The 25055-nt window shown below is 44.6% G+C and overlaps 3 protein-coding genes across 5 annotated transcripts in view; 2 read left to right on the plus strand and 1 right to left on the minus strand.

The window, feature by feature from the left end:
* The window catches only part of LOC118425942 (carbohydrate sulfotransferase 1-like), a 52279-nt gene that overhangs the window by 2985 nt on the left and 24239 nt on the right, over nucleotides 1-25055 (minus strand). For 2 of the 3 annotated variants that reach the window (XM_035835112.1, XM_035835111.1), the window contains exons 2-3: nucleotides 2132-2301; nucleotides 955-1738 (exon numbers count right to left, since the gene is read on the minus strand). In XM_035835112.1, coding sequence (XP_035691005.1) covers nucleotides 955-1738; nucleotides 2132-2271 — 924 coding nt within the window. In that variant the 5' untranslated portion in view covers nucleotides 2272-2301. Of the gene's footprint in view, nucleotides 1-954; nucleotides 1739-2131; nucleotides 2302-22156; nucleotides 22412-25055 lie in introns of those variants that run through there. The other variant, XM_035835110.1, reaches the window with a different exon arrangement.
* Nucleotides 7184-8806, plus strand: LOC118425945. Its single transcript, XM_035835115.1, has 2 exons — nucleotides 7184-7446; nucleotides 7749-8806. Exons 1-2 carry the CDS (start codon nucleotides 7292-7294, stop codon nucleotides 8050-8052), a joined length of 459 nt encoding a protein of 152 aa, XP_035691008.1. The 5' UTR covers nucleotides 7184-7291; the 3' UTR covers nucleotides 8053-8806.
* Nucleotides 9738-12005, plus strand: LOC118425944 (UPF0329 protein ECU05_1680/ECU11_0050-like). The gene is made up of 2 exons (XM_035835114.1): nucleotides 9738-10018; nucleotides 10534-12005. The coding sequence occupies exons 1-2, from the start codon at nucleotides 9828-9830 to the stop codon at nucleotides 10934-10936; spliced, it is 594 nt and encodes a 197-aa protein (XP_035691007.1). The 5' UTR covers nucleotides 9738-9827; the 3' UTR covers nucleotides 10937-12005.

Here is a 25055-nt window from a genome sequence, read left to right on the forward strand (position 1 = left end):
CCTAGCGTACTATAGACTCTATTTGTCCAATTTCTACCATTAGACCACCGACCCGCGGAGCCTGGTAGAGACTAGTCATCGGTCACTCATGATAGACCTCCTTGTGTCTCAAACACGATTATGGAAAAGGGCCCACACCAGGCAGTGTACGGGATATTTTTGTGCAATTTAGGGTTTGACTCCTAGATAACCACTTTGGACACGCTGTGGCAACTGAGCTATATTGGGGCACTTCCGGGATCTTTTTTTTTTAAATTCAGAGTTAAAATTAACTCGGAACGAGGTGAAAAATAGACGGATTAACATTAGCACTAGCTGGCTCTACGAGTGGGGCTGTATGGAGGCTTATAATGTGCTCTTGTGTCAGATGACATAGCCGTTTTGATTGAACTGTATTTTCAATGCAGACCGTAAGAAACCAAGTACAAATAGATCAGATTGTCCATCAGAAAAGGAGCCCCCACAAAAGAAACAAAAACAGTGGAGCCTGCTAAAGAGGATATTAAGCAATCTATCGGTCGTCGCGATCTAAGATAGCTGCGGCGCGGGTGCTTGTGGCTTGCTACTTTGCTTGTTTTTTTATTTACTCGCTTGTATCGCATAACCGATAAGTAATCTGTGGCTAGTCCAATCTAATACCAATCCATTATGACGTCATGTCCCACCTGTAGGTTCTGGTACGACGCGCACTGCTCCATTTGTATTGCATAACCGATAACTTATCTATCGTTAAATTACTCTAATCTAATCTAATCTATGAACTAATTCAGTATGACGTCGTTTCTGACCTGTAGGTTCTGGTAGAAAACGCAACATTTGGCTAATCCAAACTGATCTAATCTTATCTATAAACTAATCAAGTATGACGTCATGCATGTTCTGTTAGGACACGCAATGGCTGATCCAAACTGATCTAATCTTAGCTAGCTGATCTAATATGACGTCACGTCCCACCTGCAGGTTCTGGTACGACACGCGTTGCTCCAGCGCCTTCAGCGGCTCGAACAGGTAAAACACATCCGGGTTCTGGTTAAACAGTTCGCCCAGGAACGACGAGCCCGATCTCCTATTGGTGAAGATGATCACGTGAACGGGAGCAGACGGCTTTTCATTGGTCCTCTGACTGCTGGCGTCTGATTGGTTCAAGCCAGCAGGCTTTCCATTGGTTACCTGCTTCCTGCTACTGGATTGGTTTTTAACCTGTGTCCTGCGCTGTGATTGGTTTTTAACAGCTGTCCTAGTTCTTCCATTTGCTGAGCCTGGGAGTACAGTTTTCCTATTGATTTGTTGTTTCCGTCCATTCTGTTGTTGAACGTTGTTTGGAGGTTTTCTATTGGCTTCTACGTTGTTTGGCCCCCTTAGATTAGTATTTGGCTTTCTACTGATAGGCTTCCCCTGTCCTGGAATATTTGCTGTATTTCTCCTAAGTTGACCCTGTTGCTTGGGATTGATTGGCTGCTTCTGCTGAGGTGGATTCTTATTGGCTGGAAGGTTCCTTTTGATTGGTGAATTTGATTTTGCTGCTCTCCTATTGGCTGCTGATTCAGCCAATTGCTGCACAATGACTCTCGGAGCTGGCTTTTGATTGGCTGGTGGAATCTGGCTTTGTTTTCCTGCCTGGGATAACGTTCTACGCTTGCGCACGTCGGGTGCAGCTACAATGGGGGGCGCTAGGTGTCGCTCATCTAAGGCATCTTTCAGTCTCACAACTTCCGACTTCAGTTCTGTGACGATCTCCCTGGAGAAAAACAGAAATGATAAAACAGACATTTTTGTAAGACTGACAATTTTACAATGATAAGCTGATGAAGACCAACAACAGCAATAGATTCTAAAGTTCGGAAAGGCGGACTGCGTACAGACATTGTGCAGATGCTGTTGCATTGTGGGTAAAGTGTCAAAGGTAAGGGCCCCGAATATGAATAAACTTCTTGTCTACACCATGCTAGATACATGTTTTGTTTATGTCTTAGGGGCCTTCAACTTTGACATGTTACTCACAATGCATTTCACAGCGCATACGCATTTTCAATCATGGCCTCCCTTATTACGATAAATTCAGATCAAAAGATTAGAAGTGAAAAAATGGCTGTATGTAAAATGTCCGACCCCCTACAGCAGTTGTACGGACCTGAAGTACTGCACGTCGGGCCGGGGGCGGGTGTCACCGCACGGGCGGGAGGTGGTGAGGATCAGCACCGAGGTGAGCAGGAAGGACGCCCCGGTGAAGACGCAGAGCAGGGACGAGGCCAGACGGTGCACGTGCATCATGGGGCATGACGGCTCAGGGGGCGGTCACACCTGCACGGGACGGAAGGAAAACACGTTTAAGATCGACGTATTCCTGTAACAGGTGTATAAAGTTATCTCCGATTAGGTTCCAGCCAAGCCCAGCAGTAAGAAAGTGTGGCGATCTTCCATCCAACCCTCCGCTTCGGGATGGCCATGGACAAGATATGACGATAAAATGTAAGTCATATCGTCACTTAGAGTTGCATGCGTCTTATAAACTTCATTCTTAAGTAACAGGACCAATGTCTTCCATGCCTCTTTATTGTGAACAGTTTAAGGCACGGGATATATGACTAGTCCCTTTCAGTGACTGTTTGAAATTAAACGAGGCTTTACCGTGAAGGTTCAAAGGCGAGCAGAGCTTGTCTGGTTACTTCTAAGGTTTGAAACAGTACAATGCATTCCTCTTTATAGTGCAATGCATTCCTCTTTATAGTGAAGGATGCCAGGCAAATGAAGCCTGAATGTGTATGTTTTAAGGAAAGTAGAGCTTGCCTCTTTATTGTGACGTATCTCGTACTTTAATGGTTAAAATGAAACTGTGTCAAGCTTGTCGCTTTATCCTGAAGTTTTCAAGACATATATTAGGCCTGATCGTGAAGCGTGTCTCCTGACGGTGAACAGAGGTCTGTCTTTGAAGTTTATTTACTAGGAAGAAGAAGCACAAGCCGCCCACACACTCCCCTAGCCTGTGTCATGTAACGTCCATAACCGCTAACAAACATCCAAACCTCCATCCTACCAAAACCTGAGCGATTCAGGTGTCATTCCAGATTCTTGCCCCTGCCAAATGTTTGCCTCGACACTTATAGGGTTTACAGGACACTTTAAAGGACTCTTGGGTTTAGATATGGCTTTGGGTCGCTGTGACCCAATGGCTTTGCTTTCGCTATCCTAACCTAGCGGACCAAACTGGAACTAAAGTGAAAGCTTCTACTTGGCCTATCTACTGTACTCTACTCTACCCTATCCCCTATCCTATAGCTAACCCGTGAAATCCACCTACACTCACTTTTTTACGGAGTGAAAATTTGGCGAAGCAGATATTTGGTGCGACACCCGAGCAAGTGATGACGACATGTTGCCATGACAACGCTATAACTGCCGCGCATCACCCATCATGCCCCGGGCGGGTGTGAGGTGTCTGTCAAGCCGTCTGGAAGTAGGTTTATGTCAGGAAATCTTTGATTTGGGCGGCGTCTGGCCGTGCGGGTCACAAGGGGCCTGTTACTTAGTGTTAGGGCGACGGGGCGCCCATTAAAGCTATGCTTTAAACATTCAACACAGATAGGCATACCTATCCCCAAGGTTTCGATTCCCGCATTTTATGGACGTCATTTTAGTCGTTCTTGTAGGGCTTTCTACTCTTTGAAGTTCCAAGCCGGAGCCTCTTCTTGGAGAGTGATGTTTCACCGGAAAAGAAAAACCAAAAGCAGGCACTATATGTCTCAAAAACATTCATCTATCATTTAACATCTGGGGAGACTATACGTTTGAGCCTCTCCCTACAGGAGGGTCTGCATGGGGGGTCCTGACAACGCTTTACGCTAAATTCGGGACGGTCGACAACGCTTTACGTTAAATTCACGAAGGCAGGCAACGTTTTACGCTAAATTCAGACAGGCTGACAACGGTTTACGCTAAATTCTGGAAGGCTGGCAACACTCGACAGAGGCGGGGTCGTGCTCCGCAAGAAAGATTGAAATTTTGACTCTCTGAAACACTATTCCCTGCATTTTGAAGGGAATTTTTCGCTGGCAAACAAAGCTAAGTTAAATGGCATTTCTAATTAAAGAGTCCCAGGGGTTCAGCGTAAGCTTATGAGGGTGACGCCAGCCATCTTATTTTTGCCACGTCGAGCGCCGAAGGAAAGTCCGGGAAAATTTTGAAATCCTGCCCCCCTGAAACGCCAGTTTTTTTGGCTATTATAGAAAACTAAGTGAAATTACATTTCTATCAGTAAAAAATGTGTTTGAGGTTGACACGTCACATCCCCCAGCCATGATACATATTTTTTACGAAGTCGATGACCGAAGGTGAATAGAGTGGCAAAGGAGATCCGGCTAAATTTTGAAATCTTGACCCTCTATAAAACGATATTTCGTGCATTTTGATGGGCAAATTTCTATTAGCAAAACAGATCTTTGAGGTTGACACACATCCCCAACATATTTTCAGAATTTCGAGTTCCAAAGGCGCGAGGCGGCACAAGGAGGACCATGGAAATTTTGAAATCTTGACCCTCTAAAATGATATTTCCTGCATTGTGATGGGCAAATTTTGCTGGCAGACTAAGCTAACTTCAATGACATTTCTATTTGCAAAAAAAATGAAGATTTTTGAGGGTATATACCATATTTTTACCATGTCGATGACCGAAGCCGAAGGTGAAAGGAGTCGCAAGTGAGGTCCGGCGAAATTTTGAAATTTTGATCCTCTGAAACGCAATTTCCTGTGTTTTGAAGGACTAAATTTACTGGTAGACTACGTTTCGACTTACGAAATTTGGGAGGCCAGCTACGATTTGCGGGTAATTTTTAGGCTTAATTACGCTTTACGTGAAATTTTTAGGCTAGATTACGCCTTACGTGAAATACACTGGCTACGCTATACGGTAAATTTTCCATCCTCACTACGAATTACGTGAAATAAAATAGCTTACCCTACGAATTACGGGAATTAAAAAGGCCTGCCTACGCCTTACGGAAAAGAGCATGCAGACCCTCCTACAGGGTAAGTGAAATGGTGCCTTGGTATTGTGATATTAAATCAAGAATTATGCTTTATTACGTTCGCTACTTTCGCTACCGAATCCCTTCTTGAGATTTGCAAAGTGTTTTCACAGATTTGTACAGATTTTCGGGGTACACTAGAGTGTAAGAAGGTCTGTACTCCATATCTGCACCTTACAACTGTCCCCGACACCTTTAACTGACTAGACCCGTGAACTTGGCGAGAAGACGGCGACTTTCAAGTTCAGAACAGAACAGGTGGTGTTCGTTATGACGCGCAGAACCAAGAGCGGCTTTCCCCACGCATCAAAGGTATCAGTACGGCGGAGTATGCGGCTCCGCATTCCCCACATCTCACACAAAGCGAGAGTATTAAAACTTGGCGGAAGCCGCAGGTCTGGTTAGCCGACACGAATCGCTCCTAAAAACGGATGACCTTGAACAATCGTCTCCACAGCTGCGTACACTGAAGTTCAAGGTCAACCGTGGGAAAGTAAACGATCGTTCGGCGTTGCTACTGACTTAGAACACTGCTATTGTCAATGCACATAGAAAGTGGAATACGAGGCGTGCCACCAAACATACTAAAGACTGCATGGTATTCCCAAGTATCGAGCAGCACCAGGGAAAGCAATGCTGAGGCGCTATATAGAGGGACAGCGGAAAAGGGAGCCTGGAAAAAGCGCATACTTTGCCCATGCAGACCCTGTGTAAAGGTGGGTTCACACGTGCGTACATATCCAAGCCCGTATAAGGCCCGTGTGGAAGATGTAGACTCTGCCTGGCTCCACAGGTCGCCGGAAAAATAAATAGAAATTGGACAAAAACAGCCAAACAACATGCCAGCGGAGTTAAATGCTTCCAAACCGTACTCCTCGGACAGCTAACTCCTCTGGCATGTTATATGTGTACATTTCTCCAATTTCTACCATTTTTCCAGTGACCTGTGGAGCCCGGTAGAGACTAAGAATTCCGTACGGACCTCATACGGAATATATACGCACGTGTGAACCCGAGGGAGCTTGATATACTATAGAAACAGTGTTTAACTCGGGTGGGGGGAATTTCATTGGCGTCATGTCGGCCCTGGAACTAAGAAGGTGGCCTGTGTAGGCCCTAGGAGCAGTCTGGTACCCAGGCTATATTCTAGACCTCCTGGTTCAGAAGCAGGGTCGCTAAGCACTATAGGCCACCGACGCCACAGATCGCACTCTTTATATGTTTATAATTTACAACTCGACACACTATCTGATGCACCCCTCCTACACCGTTTGTGATTCTACAAGATTCGATCTATCCTAAACATACAGTAGATTACAGTAGACATACAGTAGATTAACTTAAATCAACATGTAAATATACAAAGTTGAGTACGTCGGAAACCGAATCGGGCAGCCAGGGGCGGAATACTGTGCGTTTGTACGTGTAGGGTGATTATGTACACATGGTATGCGGAATTTGATCCTAATCTACAAAATTGGACATAAATCCTTAATCAAAGTAAACGACATTCCGTCGGCGATGCTAGAACAATATAGAGAAGAAAGAAGAAGCAAGAGATGTCAAGAGTTCGGAAATGATTTCGGTAATTCTACCTCAGTACACTGAAAACTAGAGTTCCACGAACTCGTACCTTTCTCTTTGATGTTGACCTCTGCGACTGACATATTGTAAATGTTTCTCATTGATTGCCCCAGAAAATACATCCTTTGAAATAAATCTGTTCCGAATTTCCGGCTACATTAGACTCCATGGCACAACCGTGATTGTTACTTTACGTAAGATTTGGTTGCTTGTCGACTACGGTCAGTTTAACGACGGCTACGTTCAACGGGTGCCCAGCAGAATTGCAACGGAGGCGAAGAGGAGTAACAGGAGGAAAGCAGATACTTGCGGGGGCGACGGGGGATTACAAAACCAAGGATTTCGGTGCCCGGGGACCATGGCCCCACATGGAATATCTGAAGTGAAAGGGAACCAATACAACGGCCGGTTCAATGGTCAAGTGGTTTCTGTTTCACCGCTTATTGTAGCCACGGTTCTCTGTACCGTTAGTAATGCCAAGGACGTTATATCACGTCCTTGGTAACGCATGTGTTTACGGCGCTTGGTTACTGTTGATAAGGCAACGATTACAATGCCGTATATGTTGTCGCAAGGGTTGCTGGCAAAGTAGACGCGTTCTATCCTTCCGACTCGAAACGATAAATTTTTCATAGTCGTATTCTTACTTATAAACCACAGCGAAAATTCATTTCTAAACAGAAATGTCCGGGGAAATGGAAAACCTGAACCAGTACGCCACCCGAAAGACCACGGTGGAAGGTTTTATTGACACCAGCCTGTTCACCAGTAACGTCTCCGTGCTGTTGTCGATCACCAGGTCACCGAACGGCGTCGACACGGGCGAAGAGATTGCAGAGTAAGACATAAAATAGATCAATAGCCTCGGGTCCTCCGTTCTTATTTGACCATATAACTTAGAGATCAGGTTGTTTGTTGGAAGAAGCAATGTAACCTACCAGTTTACAAAGGCGTATTAACTTGTGCGTTTTGGTTATAACATTTTAATTTGACATGTCTACTTTAGTTATAACATATTAATTCTAAATAGTAACCTTGATACAGATGATGTTTTTTTATGTAACAGACGATTCTTGTTATCATATATATATATATATATATATATATATATCATGTATGTCCTTTTCTTTTGTTTTGTAGGATGGTGTTAGTCTCCATCTGCATGCTGCTTCAAGTGGCTCTGATGGGCATATTCGTCTATCAGGGGTCCAAAAACATCGAAAAGCTGGGAAACAAGCCTACAGAAGACATCAGTACCAGTTCTACCAGGTCTGAAAGTGCAAAGCGTAGGCGCGCATGGGAGATTGAGGATGAGATTGAGAAAGAAAGGAGTGAAGAAGACCGTAATCTCGACAAGACGAATACAGCTGCCACCATCCTGACCGCTGCGCTCGTGTTATTTGAAATCGTCATCCTTGGATTGCTGTCGGAAAACCAGGCTTGAATGCCGCTAGAAACGGTGTCTGTACATAAGCTAGACACTTGCTTAAGAGCCTGATTACCGAATGTATGTTGTTCATGACGCCGTGCGGTGACATGTTCCTTTTTAGTGTTGTTGTTGTTTGCCATTGGTTGTTCATGTGTCTCAACAAATGAAAATAATGTCGTGTTTTCTATTGCTTCGATCCAGCGCAAAATTGTACTGTTGGTTGCGACTTTTACTTGAGTTACCTGTGTGTAATGTCTACTCTTTGATCATGTGTGTGAAACTTTCAACATCTGGACGATCTGTTTATTGCAGTTGTTGGTTGATTTGTTAATAGTCCAGAAAAAAGAATTTGGAACAAACCTTACGTACTATACATGTAACTACATTTTGGGACAGATCTGAAACAAGAACTTTGTAAAAAGGAATTTTTCATTAGTGAAATGTTCATCAATTTTACCAGCGCCTTTCGTTTTGAACAACTTGTACATATTCCAATCATGTACTTATTATTATCGCAAAAATAACAAGGACATATATTATAACTATAAGAGATATAGACACTATAAATAATCGTTTATGGTATATGGCAATTTGTTAGTGCTTTATGCACCCCCAATTCTGTTCAGTTTAGAATGTGTGGGATTGATCGTTCGTGGGTCCCAAGAAATGACAAAATTATCTTGTAGGTTTTTGCTATCGCTTTGGTCCAGTGTAAAACGTGTTTAGTTACCTGTGTAAAATAAATCTATCATGTGTGTGAAAATGTCAACATCTTTAGTTTTCATGTGGGTTGTTGATCAGTGCACAGTAGAACACGTCGACTCTGCTAGCCACCTCAGCGATACTAGTACTGTTACAGGTACAACATGCGGCATTGTAATCGTCGCCTTATCAACAGTAACCAAGCGCCGTAAACACATGCACATGCATTACTAACGGTACACAGGAAGGTGCCTACAATAAGCGGCGAAACAGAATCCAATTGAACATTGAACAGGCCGTTTTATTGGCTGCCTATTAGGTGTCTACAAAGCAATATAGCTGCTTAAAGTCATATCCTGAACAGGCCTTACCTACTACATGTATGTGATTACATTCTGGAAATGATCTAAAACCAGAACTTTCAAAAGAATTCTTCCTATTATGTCTACAGCTAAAAAAAGCAAGAACACATATTATAAGAAAAATGGGTACTATAGATGTATACGGCCAGCATACTGTTGATTAAGGATCTCTAAATATCAGACCAACAATCAACTTTATAGAATAGAACGAATTGTATCCCACAATAATGTTCGTGTTCAAAGTAGGATACTCTCTTCGCACACTTAAATTACAAGACGCCTACATTATAATCTTCACTTAAGTCAATATTTGAACCTATAGATTTTTATATGCACAAATACCTGGCTACCTCCTTTTAGCGAAGCAATGTTTTAATAACTGTGCGCAAGAAATATGTAATAACACACAGACCTGACTTTAAGCAGCTATATTGCTTTTGAGACACCTAATAGGAAGCCAAGAAAACGGCCTGTTCAATGTTCAATAGGATTCTGTTTCGCCGCTTATTGTAGGCACCTTCCTGTGTACCGTTAGTAATGCATGTGTTTACGGCGCTTGGTTACTGTTGATAAGGCGACGATTACAAAGCCGTATGTTGTACCTGTAACAGTACAAGTATCGCTGAGGTGGCTAGCAGAGCTCAGCCGGCAGACTTGAGACGAGAGGTCTTTTAATAGTCTTTTTCAAACCTTCAGAACCTACGGAAACGTTATTTTTATACAGAAATGTCGACCGCGCCGACCGTGCCGACCGCGCCGACCGGATCGGGGAAAAAGACGAACCCTGACCGTTACGCCACCACCAAGACCGCAATCGAGGGCCTGGTGAACACCGGTTTGATAGCCAGTAACGTCTCCTTGTTATTGTCGATCACCAGGACACCGGGCGGTGTCGACACATGGCAGGATATAACAAGGTAAGAAGTAGTAGGACATAAAACATTTCAATAACATCTGGTCCTCCGATCACCAAGCAAAGAATGTGACAACACTGTAACTTAACCGAAGACGAGTGTCATTTTATTGTTCACTGTACATTATACAACAATAAGAGAAATATCTTCTTTGATTTTTATGCGGGATAAGTTCAACAGTTTTTAATTTTTAGATAGTACAGTTAAATGCATATTCCTTATACAGTTAGATACTGTAACCAGTTATCAGCTCGATCTGTCAGTAAATTCACAGCTGATTGGAGAAGAAGTTGAAACTGTACATACTAGTATACATAGTCATTGTAGATCTTTTACTGTTTACTGGAAGAGGCAGATTAGCCCACCGGCTTGCGAAGTCGTGTCAGCTGGTGTGTTTTGGTTTCAATATTTTGACATTCGACATGTCCACCTTAGTTCTAAATAGAAACCGTGATACCGATGGTGTTGTTATGTAATCGACGATTCTCATCTTCAAACTACATGTATGTCCTTTGTAGGATGGTGTTAGTTTCCATCTGCTTGGGGATCCAGCTGGGGCTGATGGGCATCTTCATCTGTCAGGGTTCCCAAGACATCGAAAATCTTGTAAAAGGAGCAGCAGACGATGGAGAGGAGAAGGAAGAGAAGAAAGAGAAGGAAGAAAAGGAAGAGAAGGAAGAGAAGGAAGAGAAGGAAGAGAAGGAAGAGAAGGAAGAGAATGAAGAGAAGGAAGAGAAAGAGCGTAAGAAGAAAGAGGAAGAGCGTAAGAAGAAAGAGGAAGAGCGTAAGAAGAAAGAGAAAGAGCGTAAGGAGAAAGAGAAGCATCTCAACAACACGAATGTCGCTGCCAACGTCTTGACCATGCTGATCGTGTTATTTGAAATCCTCATCCTTGCTTTTGGGCCGGGAAACCAGGCTTGAATGCACACGGCTGTCGCTAGAAATGGTGACTTTATTATGACTGTACTTCAGCAAGTTACCAAATGGTCTGATTACCAAATGTACATTCAATTTGACGCCTTTGTCATGAAATGCAAGCCGCACAGGACGTAAACATGTTCTTTTTTAGTGTTGTTGTTTGTTGTTCGTGTGTTCCAACAAATGAAAATATGTAATGTCGTGTTTTAATGGTTTCGATCCAGCTCAAAATTGTATTGTTATTTGCCACTTCACTTGAGTTACCTGTGTGTAATGTCTTCTCTTTGATCATGTGTGTGAAACTGTCAACATCTGAACGATGTGTTCATTGCAGTTGTTGGTTTATTTGTGAACAGTCCAAAAAGAACTTAAAACAGGCCTTACCTACTATACGTACGATTACATTTTGGGAAAAATCTGAAACAAGAACTTTAGTAAAAGAATTTCCATTAGTGAAGCATTTGTCAATCTCACTAGCGCCTTCGTTTGTGAACTACTTGTAACATATTGTAACCATGTAATTTCTGCCGCAAAAGTAACAAAGGCACATTCGGACAATATGCATTTAAGTATACGGTATGTGGTAATGTGTTTCTGGTTTGAACGCCATCAATACTGTTCAGTCTAGTATGTGTTTATTGATGAGTGGTAGATTTTATTCACAAACTGTTACATACTTAAGAGAAAAAAAGTAAGGAATACGTGGAGCAAGCGGTAACGCAACTTAGTCACTTTCATCAACTTCCCTCTATCTGAGGGCTGGGAACTAGGAGCTTTACAGATTAAACAACTAATCAATTCTCAATCGCATAGAGTAAAATTTATTTAGTTTATTCTTGTTATAAAAGGCCACGTCTTAATATTACTAGTATTCACCGATGTCACTACATCGTGCACAAGTATCTGACTCCCAGGTCCTTGACCTTGTAGTGTTGCAATGTTTCACAATCTTTAGAAATGTATACCTTTTCAGAACCATATCAAGCAGCTAGCGGACTTTTGTTGTACAGTTGACCTCACAGTTGACCTGATAGGCAACCAATACATACGTACAATGGCCCTTTTAAAGTTTTAAGTGGTGTCTGTTTCACCGTTTATTTGTAACGTAAGGCGCATTTCTTTACACCGCTGACAACGCATCTGTAAACGGCGCTTGGCCAGCTCAAGTTATTCATAAACCTTTCTAGCGAAGGTGATGAATAGTATCTTATCGCGTGAACATTTCTTGTTCATTCTTCCTATTTAAATCAGCCGACGGTTGACATGAGTTTTCCTGTTCTAAATAGTGTAGGCTAAATTCACTGAGTTTAAGAAATATGATGCATCAATGCCCTTTACGCTCTACGATGTGGCAATGAAAAACATGGAATCAAAACAGCCGATCATCCTCTATGTAAAAGAGCATGCAGCCCCTTTAATGTATTGTACATGTATGCAACTGAACTCTAACGAACGGCCAGCGGGCACGGAATTCCTCAGCTTCTCCAGCCGAGTAAAGGGGATTCCCATAAGGTGAATTTGATCTAAATCTAGATGGTCACGTATTACACTACCGTGACGTAGAGTGCACCAGTTAGGGTTACGCTATGCTTTAAATTTGAGGGGTCCACCAACGAAATTAAGGAATCAAAACAGCCGATTGTTCCTCTATATACATGTAAAAACATAAAAGAGCATATAGTCTAGTACATGCACATGTACTTGTACTTGTACATTTATATAGCTAACGAACGACCAGAGGGCATGGAATTCCTTAGCATCTCCAGCCGAGTAAAAGGGAATTCCCATAAGGAACGCATCATCGGCAAGACAGACCAACAAGACGTTTCCTAACATCTGGTCGTCTGACAAGCCGGAGGTGTGGGGCGAGACCTCGGGTTAGCATCTAAGAACATATATCACGACTACGGAGAAGAGGTGGTCTTGTGGTTTGGGTTGTTGACTTGGAATCTGAACTTCTAAAAGTTTTAAGTTTGAATTCTTAGCAGGCCTCAATATTGTGTCATTGCGAAATGCACTTTACACTTATATCCTCACTCGACTCAGGTGAAAATGGGTTTCTGGCTTTCTAGCTTCGGTTATGGCGTAGTCGTGCAATCGTCATACTTTCGCTAACTTTGGGCATTTCGGAGGACAGAAATGCATGTCTCCTGCAAAGTTCAACTATCCTGGTACACAAAATGCTGGTTTGGATCCATGTCGGTGGTTGGTTCTATCACGGCCTGCTTGAAAATCCTATGGCATCAAAATCGTACGACGATCGCACGACCTATGTGACCGCGCCCTTAGGGACGTCCTCTCGGATGGGACCTAAAACTGGGCAGAGGTAGGTGTGGTTTAGCGAGCAACAAGGGAAATTAATCAACCCTTCTCAGTTATCTCCAAGGGTTTGTTGGTGTTGTAGAATTGAAATAGCTCGCCACGCCTCACGGAACAGGCATGCAGACCATCTCGATACAGAGAGCGGGAAATCGGGATCACCAAAGTCTGTCATCCATACCCCCTCTAAGGTCATCTCCCAAAGACAAGTTCAAGCCTCAAGGTCACAGGTCCTGACCTTGTCGGCAGGAATCAACCAAAATGGCCGCCATGAGAACCGGTGATATCATGATTAATCGGTACGTGAAGCGGTTCTGAAGTGGGCAGGGGGGCGAATTAAGTGGAGTTAGGTGGGTTGTTGGGTCAGAGTGCAAAAGAAGGACTGTTTATCACAGCTCTAATGCAAAGAGTTAGAATCTTGAGAAACTTGCCCGGCCTGATCTCAATAATATCTAGTCGGTGTAACACAAACTCCGCTGTCCTGGACGGGCTGTAACTGGCCCCTCCCCGCGGAGTTTTCTAGGGGGCCGGCGGATGTTTGGCGGGCTGCTATAAGCGAGATTTAATCAGGCTAAATAATATCTATCATGCACAGGTGTAACTCGGGGTGAGGGGGAGGAGTGCTACTGTAGAATTTCGATGGGGGTATGTTGGCCCTACAGCCGAGGAGTTGGGCTGCATAGGCCCTGGAAACAGTCTGGCACCCAGGCTAGGGGAGAAGGGAAGGCGCTGTGGAAAAAATTCCTTGGGGCATATTATCTCTAGTGTCGAAGAGCTGGCCATTGTAGGCCTGACAGCCTGCTGATTTCCATGCTAATTGGATGGAGGAAGAACGTTAATAGTGCAGATATTAAAAGTTTATTGCAAGTTAGATATTAGCTTTACGGAAAGCCTGTATAACGAAAAACTGCTGAATAATTGACGAGACAAAAGAGATTCCTGAGAAATTTTAAAACAAAAGATATTGAACACACGCCCCTGGAGCCCTAAGCCGCACGGGGGGGGGGGGGGGGGGGGCTTTTTAGGCCCTGGAAAAAGTTTGACCCCCCGGGTACGGAACTTTTAGCCGGACTGTTTCAGGGCCCCCCCCGGGGAACGTGTAACCAAAAGGCACCTGCCGGTCGGGAAACTCGGTACAGGCCCGCGAACAATGCTCAAACTGTACTAGAACTGACTTTGCAAACGACATAATGGGAAATGACATGTTAGGTTATGAAGAGATCTATGTGAGTTATGCTGCCTAATATTAATAATGATGACATTCTTCGAAGGACGGCCACTCGAAAAGGGCCTGTCAGTTCAGTCTTAAGTCTTTCGGTAGTTTTTCAAATAGTGGCTATGAACCTCCCTTGCGATAGAAGCTAACATGCAAAGTCGTTATGTCAGAAATCATATAAACTGATGTTTCTGTCTAGATCTGTGACTACTTTTTGCCGCATTAATGGCGTTATATGCTTAGAGAGCACCAGGAAATTGAATAATTCTTAGAAGACTTAAGCAGCATAGAACTAAATTGTCTTCTCGTCATATATTCACCTCACCAAAACCTGCCACATGCTGTATGGATGTCGGCGCTTCAGACTGACCACTGAGTGACATGTACAGAACAAATTGCCACATGTTGTATCAATAACCGCCCAGACTGACCGCTGGCCGAAATCGCTACTTTCTGTATCAGATTTCACCAGACGTTCTGACAGATTGTTACACAGGAGGTGGCTTCATGGTGCCACTGTCTGGCTAACATCTACCATTGATCAATGTAGCAACTTGTTGCTGGCAAAGTGGTATATCTGACGAGCCTAGGCCTCCACCAGGCCTTCCCGAGTGAGGGGTCATGGATGGTACAATTTGACCAAAACAATTAGTAAACAATCTTTAATTAGCCATGAGAGTCAGTCAGTCATTTCCTCTGGTCATTTCCCAATGGAAATGTTTGAGCAGATGAAACTTTTGGTGTTCAAAATCTCCTGGCAATTGATCTCCCCTATAGCCAGCTTAGTTATTCTGGTAGAGACTAAAATAAGACACATCAATCTGAATCAGTAACGCTACTTGTTCTAGAGTAAGACTCCATCTACTGTGACCGGTTCTTGAACAAAACAACAAAAATTCCCTCTACTGTTGGCAAAGTCTTGACTAAAATTCAGTCTAACTTCCACCAGGCCTTCATGAGGGGCTATGGATGGCAGAATGCTAGTAGAATAGAGTAGATCTAAGTCAGTCATTTTCCAATTGAACTCCACAGGAAAATAAAACCTTACGGTGACCAAACTCCCGTGGACAACTATACTCGCTGTAGTAGCCAGCGCAGTTTATAGTCTGGTAAAGTCAGACACATTTATTGATGATAAGTGCATGATATTTATTTTTCTACGATGACGAACCAAAAGTTAACCATGTTCCAGACGGGGCAGTACCCAAGTTTGCAAGGCGTGAGGAAGGTTGAACATGTGTTGTTCCGTGCGGCGCGCGCCGGTAGCCCAATTATACAGTTATAGTCTGGGTCTGCGGCTGGTTATCGCGGGTTTATCTAATCCACCTCGTAAGTCTGACACGCCTAAAGTTGGATCTAGCTGGAGAAAAGTAGGTTCTCGTCAGCAAACTGAATTCAGTTGGCCTTCTCTCTGATTCCTACAACCGATACAGATTGGGTAGTCAAACGTCTACTTTGTGTCGGCAGCTTGTAGCCTGGGAACTGTGTAATTGACTACAGGGACTTCCTAATACCCCTGTCACATTATCCACGATCTTCGGGCGTATCGATGGAAAATCGGCCATATTTAAGATCGACAGAGGGTTGAGCGTATTTACCCGAAAACCGTCCCTGCCACATATAAGCCATACTTTGTACCTTGTACCTTGATTTTCGTCAAATGTGACAGGGGTATAAATATGATGGGTGACTATGCGACACTCTTAAATCATTTGGCACCTAGACTAGGCAGATGGGTACAGGTGACGGTAGTCAGTCTCTACCTAACTTCCACAGCCGGACCGGCAGCACAAGCGACCCAGTGCAAAAAGAAACGGCCAGCAAAAGTGCATAATGAACCATCAAGAAGCGCCAGAGAGCCTGCTTTGGAGGCTGGTCTCTACCAGACTCCGCAAGGACGTCCGAAATCGCTAGAAATGTGGATATCAGTGGCTGGATACTCGATATATAGAACAGGGAGTAAACGCTGAAAGTGGACTAGTCCAAGTGGACTAGTCACTAACATGGATTAACGATCACAAGAGTTTCTATCAAACTAAAAGGGTCAATGTCGATGACCAATAGGACAAGAGTAGATGCATGGCCGACAATCTAGTGCGTATACATCCATATATTCTGGTAGATATTGGCTAAAAGTAATTCAATTACCAAGAACAAAAGGGTTTACTAAATAATGTGAGTACCTCGTCGACCACCAAATACTGATCTTGAGGCCACCGAAAGTCTGTCCATAACACTGTTATACGTCAAGTAACATGTTTCCTCTCAGTTTGGGCGTGAGCCAAGGCGAGTCTTCCCAGCAATGTTTGAAGACCCTCACAGATAACAACGTTAGACAGACCACAGGTCTGACCAGACAGGATCAAAACACACCGGGCACACTGTCCAAGCAGGACACACACGTCGTGCCGGACATTCCGATAAACTCACAGTTATTACAAACGTACCACATACAGCATGGCGTTTAGCTTGGCCACATGGCAGTCAGTTTAGCGGAGAAGAAACAAACTTTCCTACGTACCAACAAAAAAGAACAGACATCCCCGCCACCCAGATACTGCATTCCTGTGTTGGTTACAACGTACCACACTCCGAACAGAGGTCCGGCTCCGACTGTTTCTTGACGAGTTTAAGGCGTTTTTATCGGGTCAAACCACGAAGGACATCAAGAAAACGGTACGAAGTAAAATGGCAGATAAAAACACGTCAAAAAAACGACCGGAGCCGGCGAACCTCTGCTTGGAAACAACGTATCCTACCCTCTAAAAAGGTCCTGTCCACTTGTTTGCGCTCTGCACAGAATGGCCTGTTTCGCAAAATGAAGTCTGCAAAAACAGTTTGCGGCGATGGTCTCATGCTAGGCCCTGTCGGTTCTTCTTGGGTACTGAACTTTTCAATTCCCTCCGACGAATCCGAGAAATTTGGGCTACAAAGTCGCCACGTGGCCCTGACTGACCCCGACCCGCCAGCCCAGATCAGCGGCGAACGCCCCCGCCATGTGGCAACTTAAGGGCGCAGAGCGCCGTCCGACTGTGGCCACAGTTGTTGTGACAAACATGTTGCAAACTAAAGATGTATAGCGACAGAATCAACATGTGGATAAACTGTGCCGACACAGTTGTTGTGGCAAATATGTATTAACTTCAACATGAAGCGACAGCACGTGCGCACCGACACAAGGCGCGGAACGCGGACCGACTATGCCGACACAGTAACTAAAGATGTATAGCGACAGAATTCACATGTGGAGAAACTGTGCCGATGAAGTTGTTGTGGCAAATATGTAGCAACCTCAACATGAAGCGACAGGACCAACACATGGCGCAAAACGCGGACCGACTATGCCGACACAGTTGTTGTGACAAATATGTTGTAACTTAAAGATATGTAGCGACAGAATCAACATGCATGTGGAGAAACTGTGCCGACACGGTTGTTGTGACGAACATGTAGCAACTTCGACAGAATTAGAACCAACACATGGACAAACTGTGCCCACACAGGTGTTGTGGCAAATCTGTGGCAAGTTAAACATGTATCGACAGGACCTGGTGCAACCATGCCTCCTGTTCTAGCGCTGGGAGAGACAGGTGTGTGTGCATGTGGCCAGTACTGCTCAACCATTACTGAACACATGTATACCGGCCGGGCAGCTTTCGGGGACGAAAAGTATGATATACAAGACGCCAAACAACACAACACGTAAAGAGAATACATGTAGTACGTCGTGGGCATTCTTTGTGATTTCTATTTTTCGTTTTCACAAACAGTCTGGCCGGGCTCCGGTTTGGAACCAGGGCACCAGGCGTCCATAGGCTTTCCAAGTCAACCGACACTTCTATCCGAGCCTGCGGTGTGTAAGCCCTTACAATACAAGTCCGGAGACCAGCTTAAATGATACCAGAATGTGCTTTTGGCACCTCGAAATCATAATGACTTTCGCAAGGTCTTCTACAAAAACTACAGACACATGAAAGCAAATGGAGTTACAGGTAAATATACAAAGCACAAAATGCATGCTTCTTTCATCATGTGGAGTATACCCTATAGTTACAGTATATAACGTTAATCTAAACATTCTGGAGTTCTTAACAGGACTCCACGTAGACACTACAACACGCCTGCAGGTTTCCACACTTGTTCTTACTGTATACACAGCTCGAGCCGTGTCGGGGTGAGTCTCATTAAGTTTTTCAACAAGCTTCCCTGGGAGTTGGTTATCCCTTAAGGGACTATTTAGCTGCCCCGAAGGGAACATTTACGGAGGCAAACATTTCAGATAAACTCCGATGTAAATCATTGGACTTGGAGTGGATAGAAGCGGCCAAGAGACTAGTACACTTGAGAAGATACCGTTGCCTGTGTAAGTCCTGGTGATATTTTACGCACATGTAAGAAATAACACAAAGAGTACACGATCTCAAGTTTGGTTGTCTTTGTGTCTTGTATAGCTGCAAAGGTTTCATATTTTTTGCAATCTTATCCCAACTCCATGCTATGCTATGCTATACTTTATTCACGGAACTGACAGATTTAAATTTGTCTTGAGATTTACTTCAGCATGTATTTTCATCGGGCTTGCTGAAACCGCAATGAATATGTCATCAGCCTCCTTGGCTATCCTCAAAAGACCTTTCCTTCAAAAGAAAACCTTTTAAGAGAGTCTGAGTGATGACAGTTTTATCATTCCACTCCGGCACAGCCGCCATGTTTGTGTTCGAACGCACGCACGGGGGACAGAGAGGTCACAGGTCACGTCTGAAACCACATGCATCATGGGAGTATGTGACGTCAGGATCACGGGGTCAAAGCCCCGGAGAACGGCGAACCGAGAAGCTTCTATTCACCTCGGGTGAACCGAGAAGGTCAGTGTCGCCCAAGGTCAAAATGTCGGAACCCGAATAGGAAGTGCCATCTTTGTTTGGACCACGGGGGATAAGATTACTTCTTAAGATGGTCGGGCTTTAGATTGAACAGAGAAAATAAACACCAAGATTAGCAACAATCCATTAGCGAAAACTCTACAGACATTCTTACAAGTACAAATGTACTACGAGAACGTCGGAGTAAATGCAGTATGCCTGACGAAAAGTGATTTCTTTCATGGAAGGTATCAACAGACACATCATCGCTCTCAGAGAGTCAACCATTCACCAAGGCAGGGTGACAAAGTGCTCTGTACACACCCAATGAGTTATCACCTAGCCGACGTGACTTGCCAACCTATATGGTGAAACTATTCACGGATATATACTAAGCCATGACAGCAAAGTTTTCGTCGTAGAATTGACGTGCTTTGTTTGCTTTTGACAATATTGTAGTAACCAGTACATCCACGGCAGACGAAAGAGATGAATAAAAAATATGGATAAGGAACACGAAAGAAGGGCACAAGCAACAACTGGCAAGAGAGAAGGCTCAGAGACGAGTCCAATGGAGAACTGTCATCGGCGATGAAACTAGCATCACACTGCACATGTTATGGTACGACAGGGGCAAAGGGTCTACATTAGAAGAAAGTAAGTAACGTTAAAACCACGGAGCCAGCGAAAGTATCGAGCCAGCGGTCACTACAGATGATGGTACTCAGGCTATGACAGTCGAGCACCAGGACTGCTGCGATGCCATCGGCAGTCAATCAAAGGCTTACAAGATTAAATTGACAACTCAACTCAGCGGAAATAATGAAAACAGACCCCCAAGGCCACGATTACTTGAAAATTGGGTGTTTGGTTAGATCTCCTCTGATCGGCTTAGTTTGGTAAATTAGGCACCCTTATTCAGCCGATTTCTGTTATCTTTTTTGGGGGGGGGGGGGGGGGGGCACAGGGGGTCGAATAGATAAGAGCAATTAAGCCTTATTAAGAAGTTGGACCACACAAAGCCCATCCTATGGATGGCATCTTTGTCCTGGTGTCTAGTCATGAACAGCTTTAAGACTGGTTTCTCAATGGACCGATCCTGCCGAACGCCATATCGAACAAATAGAACCCCCTATTCTATTTCGAACACCTCCGTCAAAAACTGCCTCATTGGACAGAAATGGCTATTTTTGACGGAGGTGTTCGAAATAGAACCATGATCGAACAGGGGTGGGGTTTTGGGATCGGTCCATTGTCTCTTACTCTGTCTGTAGGCAAGACTAGTGACCGTTAGGAAGACAACCTAACTCAAAGGTGGATATCAGGCTATACTTTGTCCTCGAAAGATTCAAATACGTTGCGAAAAAACAGCTCGCTTTACGGTTTCCATTTTACGACATTTGCGCCCGCTCATGACATTTACGACACAATCGTTATCGCGTTTTGCGATGGATTACGAGCGGATTACAACAAAGTTCGATTATTTCCTAGGCCAAAACAAGTTAACTTGTTTGTTCTCGGTTTTAAAAAGATACGCTTAGCTGGAAAATACAACGGGCATAAGAATCTGGTATATGATTAAAGCAACATAAACAAACTTAACTGCACTTTGATATTGTTAGCTCAAAGTGGGCGGTACTGATGACAACTTAATATACGTCATTATGACATCATGGCCCGTTAAGCACAGCATTCACGAACACTTTAGTATCGGTGCGGTATTTATGGAAAGTGCGTTGAAGACGAAAGTAAACCACAAGAAGTTTAAGTTCAAGCTGATTTGTACAGGAAGATGTAAAGATAAGACTAATGGAGTTTGTTATCAACAGTTACAGTAAGACTACTGTTACGCAACTTTGGGGTTATTTGCCCTTATGCTTGGTTCTGACACCGTGTCCTCAAATCACCTATCTCCAAGCAGATGATAGGAGGTACGATTCTGTTTCTTGTGGACGCCGCTATTAGACAGACTCTGTGGGTACCAGGTTGCCTAACCTCAGGGAGACCATTCGAAACTTCAGTGTCTGGAAATCTAAAATCTCTAGTCCAGCCTACTCATTTGGTGCTTTAACCCATTAAACCGATTGATAAAAGGAGTAGTCGATAGTGCGAAACACTGGGAGGCCAAAACATGTGAATGTTTGGAGGGTCTTCCCTCACAACGTCTACTTGGAGACGAGGTGATGAGACAACGACTACGCCACGCAGAACCTAAATTTAGATGCCAAACGTGTTTCCAGGACCTGCACATGCCAGCTCCTCGGCTCCGGTGCAGATATGCAGGGGTGTCTATGACGTCTATGGTAAAACTTTCCTTGGGGGCATGTTGGACCTGAGACCGATAAGCCTGTGTTGATGATCTGAGGACCTGGTCTGCGTAGGTCCAGGAAACAGTCTGGCATCCAGGCTTAGCCTTCACCAGGCTTTCCTACGGGGGTACGGGGATCGTAGAATTCGGGAGATGGGCCTGGGTCAGTTTCACGTTTAAGTTAATGCTGCGCATCCAACAAACTCCTCTGGTAGCAAAACTTCCATGGTAAATTATTCTACCTGTAACAGCCAGCGCAGTCACTCTGGTAGAAACAAGGAGTTTTTTTTTTCAACCTCCTTGGTAGAGACTACGTCAGGACACTCATTTAGCCTAGATGCCAGAGTGTTTCCAGGACCTCTTGAAGTCTTGAGCGCCCGTGTAATTTTTTCGACTACTACCATATCTACGCTACCCAACCTCTGCTTGGAGAGTAGAGGAGCTGGCCTGTTTTGTTCGTGGGCCTGTGCAGGAGTGCAGGTCCAGGAAACAGTCTGGCATCGAAGCTAACCACTCACCAGCATCCCCGGCCACACCGCGGCACTCCCGCCGGGAACAAGTCGCTCTCCGCCCGCCAACATCCGCGCCCCTTTCCGGCCGACCACACACCGCCAACCGGCGACGTAAAAAAAAAGCCTGGCCCCGCGCCGAGTCGGGTCAACCGGCAACAACCTGCAAAATCCGCTGGAGCAATTTTCCCTCCCTCCGTCTGTCTGTGTCCGTTATGTCTGGACAGACTACAGCCACGCGTAACACACTACCACCAGACCAACTCTTACTACGGACTGGGTGCAAGATAAAACCTGTCAGAAGAGATAGCTGTACGCCGATACGCCTGATTGGCCACAGATAGATTGGTCGCCATGGCAACGTGCGTCTGATTTGTCAGACGTCGATCAGTCGCCATGGTAACGTGCGTCTGATTGGCTGCGACGTTCGGCAGAGATGTCTTAATTGGTTTGGTCTGGTGACGCCAGATGGTGCCGAAGTGGAAGGATCGTGGTGACAGGTCTTATCATCGCAAGACGCGCGCACCGAGAGATCCTCAGTCTCCGAGGATATCCGGGTCTAAGATAGATCAAGGTCAGGTTTAAGACGTTTGTCTTGAGGCGAAGAGATATGGCCTGACGCGACCAACGGAAACTTAAGGCCTCTAGTCGGGACAGGGGTCTGTTCTCGTCGGCACCTTCTTCTATAGTTTGTGTAAAATAAATTCTGCTGTCCAGGGGAGGACGGCGGATGTTGGATGGGCTGCTATAAGCGAGATTTAATCAGGCTACTTCTTCTAATTCTGTCTCTCTTTTTTTTCAAAGCCGAGTGAACAACGTGAACCTGCATAGCATTTAAGTTTGGTCTCTACCTGACAAACTACGCTGGCTGGAGAAATAACTTGCTAGGGATGTTTCCTAATTGTAGGGCTTCATTCTCCGATGAGAACTAGTACTGATACCCTTCCCGTGGATTGAAGTTTCTGGTAAATTATTACAATTGTTATAATAATATTCACCTTTTTTGGCGTAGGTAGTGAGTGTAAGGAGCCCGGTAGAATACGGATGGTACCCAGGCTAATTCTACCATCCATGACCACTTAGAAAGACCTGGTGGAGGCTAGCAAAACCTCCCGTTGTTTCAGGCACGGGACCGAGTTTTAACCGACGATAATTGGACAGCGTTTACTGTAGACTGGTTATTTCATGTCAGCTCGGATTGGTGGTGTTTGCTGCTTCACGTCCGCTGCCTGCTGTGCTAGTCTCCAAGCAGACCCTGCCTACGGTGCCTAAAGAGATAGTATCAAAGCTGGCAAAGGAGTATAGCCGGCCAAAGGGAGATAGCCGGCCAAAGGGAGTCAAATGGGCACCTGGTGCCGTTAAACTAAGTAAGTCCCTTACCAGCTTTGATACTATTTCTAAGGCACCGTAGGGTCTGCTTAGAGACTATGTTGTGCAGCCCGCCGGTGGTCTCATCCGGAGTGGACGGGAATTAACCAGGACATGCAGGACGGTGCTTACCTCCTCGGGCTACGGTCACATTTCCAAACCGTGGCCCGGCCGGGCAGATTCTGGGACTGAAATGTGCACAATAAACGTGCAACAAAAAGCAAAGAACAGGAGATATTGCTTGATAAACACTTTCATTTTTGGCTCCTGCAAACATCCCGGCCGGGGCCCAGTTTGGAAATGCGTCTGCGGCATCATAAGCAGGCTCTATGAGTCTGGCTTTTTAACTGAAGGCATACCAGTTGTACTCGGTTGGTTGTTGACAGCCCCCATAGAAACCGAGTGTAACAGAACCTTAATTGTCATCAGGAAAGAGCCTAAATGCCGTGGAGCCTGCAAGGGAGGCTAACTATATCTCCAAGCAGATCCTACGGTAGCATGAGATAGCATCAAACGCTGGCAAAGGAGTGCATACGACCAAGGAGTGTGCATCGGCTACCGGAGACTCCTAGGCCGTTTATGATTTGAAGTCTAGGAAGATTAGCTAACTACAAACTAATAAATGATAGCTAATACGCTGAATAAAGTGTCCAGTATTCACACCTTTGACAGACTATTGTATGCTATCGTCGGATCTGCTTGGAGATTAGGCTATCTACCCGTCTGGACAAGTCGTTTGCGTTTCGTGTCGACAACCTGCGTGAGAACTATTACTAGTAGCTAAGACGGTAACGTGGAACTTCTAGCCCAAATCGCAATCAGTGAACGATCCTAGGAAGATCTAGGAAGGATACACCCTATGCGAATACCTCAGACCTCCACACCTGTATGAACACAGAGCTGAAAAACGCTCCAGATGTTAGGAAAATGTTTAATTTGCTTGGGCACATCTGTAAGCTTCGAACTCTCAGTCTAGGTCTAGGACTTACATAAAACATGGCTTTATTATTAGAAAAGATAATGACAGTCACGTTGATTGTCTAAAGATTTTTATCCTATATTGTTTAATTAGTCAGTAGAATTTTAAGATTTAATCTGTATCCCTATTTTGTAGTTTATAAATTACGAAAGTCACAATAAATCTTCCGTATCTTCCTACCCCACCAGCTGAACACAGCGCTTATACCCCCTTTCCACTTGGACGGCGCTCTCGCCGCGCTCTTTCTGCGACCTAGTTTTTGACAGAACATTTAACGAATTCTATAGAAAAGAAACGAATTTTTTTACACTTTGTGTGTTTTGTTGTCTTCTCAGTCACACTTTTACGTTTTGTATGATGTACCAAGTGCAAAAGCGGAGGTTACACATATCCTATTTAGGTCGCAGTGAGAGCGCAGCACGATCGCCGTCTAGTGGAAAGGGGGCCTGAGAAAAGCACCAGAAGCAGCCGTAAGATTCGCTCAGCCGAAACATACTTGGTGCATAACTCCCTCCAGCCTGTAAACTGATACATGTACTGTAGCCGAGAGTGCACTTTCGG

This window comes from Branchiostoma floridae, chromosome 11, assembly GCF_000003815.2.
Source record: "Branchiostoma floridae strain S238N-H82 chromosome 11, Bfl_VNyyK, whole genome shotgun sequence".
NCBI classification, from domain to species: Eukaryota; Metazoa; Chordata; class Leptocardii; order Amphioxiformes; family Branchiostomatidae; genus Branchiostoma; species Branchiostoma floridae.